The following is an 8003-nucleotide window of genomic DNA, read 5'->3' on the forward strand; positions in this document are numbered from 1 at the left end:
TTGCCTCCAACCCCAGTTTCCCACCTCCACACAGCCCACTTCCACGTCCTCTTCAAGATACATAAAATGCCTCGGTAGACTGATCACGTCAGCCTGCTCCTATCACACTGAACTAATTTCCTCTTATCTTGACTATATTTTTTCCCCTTACCCAGTCTCTAATCACCTACATTCAAGACTCGCCTGATGCCCTTTAAAAAATTCCTGTTTCCGGCCCAAACCATCTCTTTTATTACACCTTTACATCTCTACCACTAATTCGGATGGCCTGCAGGCCCTCTGCATCTTCCCTCAACAGCAGCCCAAATAGTCCCCATCTACCACCACCTTCTCCACCTGGCTCAACGTGTTCTCACCTTGAATATCTACTCCTATAATTCCATTCGTTTGCTTCAGGTAAAAGGAGCCGCGATGGGAATTCATGAGTCCTAGCTACACTTTATGGTAGGATATGTCGAACACTCTTTGTTCCAATCCTTCGCAGGCCCCTCCTCTTTTTCTGCTACGGCAACAACTGCGTCAGTGCTGCTTACCACCAACTGAGAAATATCAAACTTTTAAGAGATAGATGGAAGATGAAAAGATGGATTAATTTTGTGATAAATGCTACTGTAACATTGTGCTACATGTGTAACATGTATGACTAGACAGGTGTACTTTCATTTCTCCATCACACCAAAGAATTAACATCAAACCCAGAGTGTCAATTAAAAGTCATGCCTCCTCAAACTGTGGGACAGCATTAGTGCAGCTACAATTTTGCCAGTTCCACTTACAAACCATAGCAATAGGGCTAAACGAAGTACAATAAATATGATTCCTCTTGTGTGGTTGGTTCCCAATCAAGTCAAAATCCTAAAATCTTTGTGAAGCTTCAAACAACTGTGCTCAAGACAAACAGCATGAATGAATAATTCTCAGAGCATTTAAGCAGTCAACAACTTGCATTTATATAACGTCTTTAACATGGAAATGCAAGTTCAAGGCAGTTCACAGAGACACAAGTCAAAGAAGGAGGTATTACGAGGGGTGGGTTTTAAAGAGGATCGTAAAAGGAGAAAGTTAGGTGGAGTGCCAGAGATGTTTAGGGAAGGAGTTCCAGAGCATAAATCCTAGGCAGCCGAAGGCATGACTGTCAATGGTGGGTCTACATGAAGAAGAGGATAGATCATAGTAGGTGCAGCACAGGAGAAGGCCATTCAGCCCATCGTGCCTATGCCGACTCTTCCAATTAGTCCCATTTACCTGCTCTTTCCCCATAGCCCAGTACATGTTTTCCCTTCAAGTATTTATCTAATTTCCTTTGAAAGTTACTTTTGAATCTGCTTCCACCAGCCGTTCAGGGAGTGCATTCCAGATCATTACAACTCGCTGTGTAAAAAAATGTTTCCTCATGTTGTCTCTGGCTCTTTTGCGGATCACCTTATATCTGTGTCCTCTGGTTACCGACCTGCCACAGGAAATAGTTGCTTCTTCTTTACTCTGTCAAAACTGTTCATGATTTTGAACACCTCTATCAAATCTCCTCTTAACCTTCTATGTTCTAAGGAGAACAATCCCAGCTCTCCACATAACTGAAGTCCCTCATCCCTGATATTGAAAGGTCAGCTCAGGGTTATCTAGGACGTCAAGGTTGCGAACAATCTGGTTCAGCCTGAAACAGTGGCCAAGGAAGGAAATGGAGTCGGTAGGAAGGGCAGAAGATATTATGCTTCTTCCTATTGTTTTGCCTCATGAGGCTTTGGTCTTCCCAATGTCCAGTAGGAACGGTGCGTGAGAGGGGGTTAAAACTGTCTGAAACCAAGGATGTTCCCGCTCGCTGATATTTTATCTTCACCGACTTTGAAGTCAACTGAGGCTCTCGCTGCAGGCAGACGGGGGCCTAATTTAAATCTCAAGATGTCATCAGTGCACAACGGCATTTTGACTTGAGCATTTGGAAGGCCCACGAGGTCAACCCCAACAGCGGGACTCAGAGTGGCCAGAAAAAGTCATGGTAAGTTTTTTAAAAATTACTTTTCTGTGGAATCCTTGTGGACCAGGAGGACCAACCTCGGTCTTACCTCTCCCTCCCTGCACAGGCATGCTAAAGATTTTTATCCAGTAGCAGTATACTACCCTGGAGGCATCCTCAAACGCCAAATTTGCAGATACAGGAAAAATACAAAATAAAGGTAATCATACAGTTCTAGTCACATACAACAAGTGACTTATTGACATTTTTACTTACTATTTTATTAAATATTTTTATTAGATATTCTACACTCAAAGAGGAGCTGTTCAGTACAATTGTTTTTGAGGTGTTCATTTCCAATTAATTGTTTAACATCTTCAATTTTTAGGGTTCAAAGGCACCCTTTGTAAGGCAGGCTTCCAAGATTTGCATTTAGAGGAAAACTAAAGGTTCGTCAGATGAGAAAACAAAAAGGGGATTCTCACTGGATTGATTTAACATCTTCAGCTATCGATCTGTATCTGTTCACATAATAACTACAATCTCTATTGGAGAATAAAATTCCATCCTTGGTTGCTGGGTTTACAATCATTCCTGAGGAACAACTTGAATTATCACACTGCACAATATATTCATAACAGTGACAGAGTTCACTGAAATGTTACAAGTCAACATCACACATGACCCAACACAGTTTAACAGCTGTATATACTCCTGCTGCAGGTGGTGTCAGTTTTTACGAATGGAGGCATAGTTTTCCCATACTGCTTAGCAAGGATGAAAATGCTCTATAATTTAGTGATTAGATTGCTGTGTATGGGTGACCTCCTCTTCCGTTGGCATGGAACTGATGCTGGCTTTGTGCTGTTAATGGCACTTAGTTTTTTTTAAACCATGGCTTGGCTTGAATAATTAGACAAACTTAATTTAGGCGGGAAGGAAAATCTGGAGCTCAAAATTATTTCATGAGCAGTGTGATATAGTGACAACTGTCCAAAATTTAGAAGCATGTCTTTTAACCCTTATACAAGAAAATAATCAGAATTTGTTTTCATTTGTTTTGTATAAACACCAATTTTCCTACTTTGAGTTGCCCCTCTGGACTGTCCCAGTGAAGTGCCTCCCGTAACCCGGAGAAGCTCCATAGTAAACACAAGCGGATTGTTACTTCAGACTGGCCAAAGAGCCATGGAAACTTAGAAACCATGCTGCTGGTTAGAATGAACAAAGTGTACTCCCATAAGGTTTCCTTGCTCTTTAAAGTGAAATCTGAAAAATTGCCAGTTATACCAACTGCTCGTTGTATCCACCTTTACATAAAGAAAATCCTAAGTCCAAAATATTTATCACAATAACCTTAGACCCAACTTCAAATCTGCCAACACTACACAATCCAACTGACTGTAGACATATATGGTCTGCGCTACAGAGGTAGCAAATTATTAAATGAAAAAAATATATAATAAGGCCAGTCAGTTTAACCTCGGTGGTGGGGAAGCTTTTAGAAGTGATAATCCGGGACAAAATTAATAGTCACTTGGACAAGCGTGCATCAATTAAGGAAAGCCAGCACGGATTTGTTAAAGGCAAATCATGTTTAACTAACTTGATTGAATATTTTGATGAGGTAACAGAGAGGGTTGATGAGGGCAATGCAGTTGATGTAGTGTATATGGACTTCCAAAAGACGTTTGATAAAGTGCCACATAATAGGCTTATCAGCAAAATTGAAGCCCATGGAATAAAAGGGGCAGTGGCAGCACGGATACGAAATTGGCCAACTGACAGGAAACAGAGAGTAGTGGTGAATGGTTGTTTTTCGGACTGGAGGAAGGTATACAGTGGTGTTCCCCAGGGGTCGGTACTAGGGCCACTGCTTTTCTTGATATATATTAATGACTTGGACTTGGGTGTACAGGGCACAATTTCAAAATTTGCAGATGGCACAAGACTTTGAAGTGCAGTGAACAGTGAGGAGGATAGTGATAGACTTCAAAAAGACAGACAGGCTGGTGGAATGGACGGACACGTGGCACATGAAATTTAATGCGGAGAAGTGCGGAGTGATATATTTTGGTAGGAAGAACGAGGAGAGGCAATATAAACTAAAAGGTACAACTCTAAAGGGGCTGCAGGAACAGAGAGACCTGGGGTATATGTGCATAGGTCGTAGAAGGTGGCAAGACAGGTTGAGAAATCGGTTAAAAAAGCATACGGATCCTGGGCTTTATAAATAGAGGCATAGAGTACAAAAGCAAGGAAGTTATGATGAATCTTTATAAAAAACACTGGTTTGGCCACAACTGGAGTATTGTGTCCAATTCTGTGCAGAAAAGATTTACTAGAATGGTTCCAAGGATTAGGGGCTTCAGTTACGTGGATAGACTGGAGAAGCTAGCAAAGTGATGGAAGATGTCGTCGACGGTGCTATCAAGCGGCACTTACTCACCAATAACCTGCTCACCGATGCTCAATTTGGTTTCCGCCAGGACCACTCGGCTCCAAACCTCATTACAGCCTTGGTCCAAACATGGACAAAAAAGCTGAATTCCAGAGGTGAGGTGAGAGTAACTGCCCTTGACATCAAGGCAGCATTTAACTCAAGTGTGGCACCAAGGAGCCTTAGTAAAATTGAAATCAATGGGAATCAGAGGGAAAACTCTCCAGTGGCTGGAGTCATACCTAGCACAAAGGAAGATGGTAGTGGTTGTTGGAGGCCAATCATCTCAGCCCCAGGGCATTGCTGCAGGAGTTCCTCAGGGCAGTGTCCTAGGCCCAACCATCTTCAGCTGCTTCATCAATGACCTTCCCTCCATCATAAGGTCAGAAATGGGGATGTTCACTGATGATTGCACAGTGTTCAGTTCCATTCGCAACCCCTCAGATAATGAAGCAGTCCGTGCCCGCATGCAGCAAGACCTGGACAACATCCAGGCTTGGGCTGATAAGTGGCAAGTAACATTTGCGCCAGACAAGTGCCAGGCAAAGACCATCTCCAACAAGAGAAAATCTAATCACCTCCCCTTAACAGTCAACGGCATTACCATCACCGAATCCCCCACCATCAACATCCTGGGGGTCACCATTGACCAGAAACTTAACTGGACCAGCCACATAAAAACTGTGGCTACAAGAGCAGGTCAGAGGCTGGATATTCTGCGGTGAGTGACTCACCTCCTCACTCCCCAAAGCCTTTCCACCATCTAGGAACGTAGGAACAGACTAGGCCATTCAGCCCCTCGAGCCCGCTCCGCCATTTGATAAGATCATGGCTGATCTGTGATCTAACTCCATATACCTGCCTTTGGCCCATATCCCTTAATACCTCTGGTTGCCAAAAAGTTATCTATTTCTGATATAAATTTAGCATTTGACCTAGTATCAATTGCCATTTGCGGAAGAGAGTTCCAAACTTCTACCACCCTTTGTGTGTAGAAATGTTTTCTAATCTCGCTCCTGAAAGGTCTGGCTCTAATTTTTAGACTGTGCCCCCTACTCCTAGAATCCCCAACCAGCGGAAATAGTTTCTCTCTATCCACCCTATCTGTTCCCCTTAATATCTTATAAACTTTGATCAGATCACCCCTTAACCTTCGAAACTTGAGAGAATACAATACCAATTTGTGTAATCTCGCCTCGTAACTTAACTCTTGAAGTCCGGATATCATTCTAGTAAACCTACGCTGCACTCCCTCCATAGCTTGGTTATACTACAAGGCACAAGTCAGAAGTGTGATGGAATACTCTCTACTTGCCTGGTTGAGTGCAGCTCCATCAACACTCAAGAAGCTCGACACCATCCAGAACAAAGCAGCCCGACCTACCCTAAACATTCACTCCCTTGACCACCAGCGCACAGTGGCTGCAGTGTGTATCATCCACAGGATGCACTGCAGCAACTCGCCAAGGCTTCTTCGACAGCACCTCCCAAACCCACGACCACTACCACCTAGAAGGACAAGGGCAGCAGGCACATGGGAACAACACCACCTGCACATTCCCCTCCAAGTCACACACCATCCCAACTTGGAAATATATCACCCTTCCTTCATCGTCGATGGGTCAAAATCCTGGAACTCCCTACCTAACAGTACTGTGGGAGAACCTTCACCACACGGACTGCAGTGGATCAAGAAGGCGGCTCACCACCACCTGCTCAAGGATAATTAGGGATGGGCAATAAATGCTGGCCTCGCCAGCGACGTCCACATCCCATGAACGAATACAAAAAAAAGCTGGGGTCGTTCTCCTTAGAGCAGAGAAGGTTGAGAGGAGATTTAATAGAGGTGTACAAAATCACAAGGGATCTAGACAGAGTAGATAGAAACAGTTCCCTTTGACGGAAGGGTCGAGAACCAGAGGACACCGATTTAAGGTGATTGGCAACAGAACGAAAGGTGACAGGAGGAAAACATTTTTACGCAGGGAGTGGTAATGATCTGGAATGCACCGCCTGAAAGGGTGGTGGAGGCAGATTCAATCGTGGCTTTCAAAAGGGAATTGGATAAGTACTTGAAGGGAAAACATCTGCAGGGCTACAGGGAAAAGGCGGAAGTGTGGGATTAACTGGATTGCTCTTGCAGAGAGCCGGCACGGACTCGACGAGCCGAATGGCGTCCTTCTGTGTTGTAACCATTCTATGATCTCAACAGTTAGGTAGGAGTGACTAGAAATTAGTAATCATATTCAAAGTTCCAGATGATATAATTGCTGCATTGATGTTCACATGGACATAACGAGGCATCTTAGACAAATCACAATCATGAAATTATTAGATATTATTTCTTGTTGATTACCAATTCACATTATGTTCTGTATGCATGACAACAGGCACACTAAAGGACTAAGAATGTGGGCAAATTCACTTCATATTTCGAATAGAATTACGTTATTCAATTGCTGATTCACTAAAGATTATACGAGGCTGACGTTTTTTGAAACTTCACAAGTCTTGAACTTGTTTAAATAACAAAGATGGATAAGTCGACACAGAAACAAAAATACCCATTGGAGACCTCTACAAGAACTCTCTCATTGTGAGTAGTTTGCTGTGAAGCAGGTACACTATATAATAAAGCTGGGCTTTTATTACATTTAAAAGGTGCAGCATCGTCTCTCCTCTCCCATGTAGGATCAACACCATAATACCATACCCTTCCCCCATTGGAGAGTCGAACTGTAGACACTTGACCGCCACCGTCATCCTCCAGTCGCTGTGCTGTGCTCTGAACACCACGCCATAGCCTCCTCTACTGATGTAATGCAGGTCCACCAGCTTCTGGTAAGGAACCACGTCCAGAATGGACGAGATACCAGAGAAACTGCTCCCCCTCGAACACTCCATAACTTTAGAAACACACACAGGTCTTTCTATCCCTCACTTCAGCCTGTGCCGCCAATGTTTGCTCATTGATTGAGAACAGGCCAGTTCCAAGCGAAAAAACACATTTTCTCAAGTTAACGTCCCTCTTGCATAACACAACGGACGATCTTGCGTTGCCCTGTAGTCCCCAACACACTTTGGTCTTCGCAGGTGTTCGACCGAATCTTATCGCGCGAATCATCAAAGGAGCTGCTCGTCTTTAGTCACTTTTTTACAGGAATTCCCCAAACTCGAGGCTCTTCCGCCTTTCAGGATCAGTTACTGCGTAGCGTACCAGAAACCACGCCTTTTACAGGAAACCAAATAATGTCTGGTCTGTGGAGCTTTAAAAAAATAGTTTATGTAGCTTTCATGCTAGCTAGCTATTCAAATGTAACTGACTAGGAGTTACCACAGTAATGTAAAAACTCGTTCTCCTCTCCCCTGTAAGTTACGAAGGATACTGTCATTTTCTATTTGAATTTCTATTAGAACAACAAAAAAGTTATGTAATATAATAGATGAGCTATGTCAGCTCTATAGTTCATGTCACCTCAGTTGAAATATTCCACCTATAGCGATTGTCAGGCGAGGTTCCAGCAACTTGCAATTATTGTGAAAGTAATCCTAAATCAGCAAATAGCAAATTTCAATGATAAGAGTGTAAGTAAACCAGGGTAAAGGTAC

General features: G+C 43.2%; 1 protein-coding gene across 2 annotated transcripts in view; it reads right to left on the reverse strand.

Annotated features, from left to right (window-relative positions):
• ripk2 (receptor-interacting serine-threonine kinase 2) overlaps positions 1-7578 on the reverse strand; it is a 48201-nt gene extending 40623 nt beyond the window's left edge. Inside the window, exon 1 of one of the 2 annotated variants that reach the window (XM_067979464.1) lies at positions 7108-7578. In XM_067979464.1, the coding sequence (XP_067835565.1) occupies positions 7108-7298 (191 nt within the window). In that variant the 5' untranslated portion in view covers positions 7299-7578. Of the gene's footprint in view, positions 1-356; positions 385-7107 lie in introns of those variants that run through there. The other variant, XM_067979471.1, reaches the window with a different exon arrangement.
• Between the last annotated feature and the right edge of the window lie 425 nt (positions 7579-8003).

Source organism: Heptranchias perlo, chromosome 3 (assembly GCF_035084215.1).
Source record: "Heptranchias perlo isolate sHepPer1 chromosome 3, sHepPer1.hap1, whole genome shotgun sequence".
Classification (NCBI taxonomy): domain Eukaryota; kingdom Metazoa; phylum Chordata; class Chondrichthyes; order Hexanchiformes; family Hexanchidae; genus Heptranchias; species Heptranchias perlo.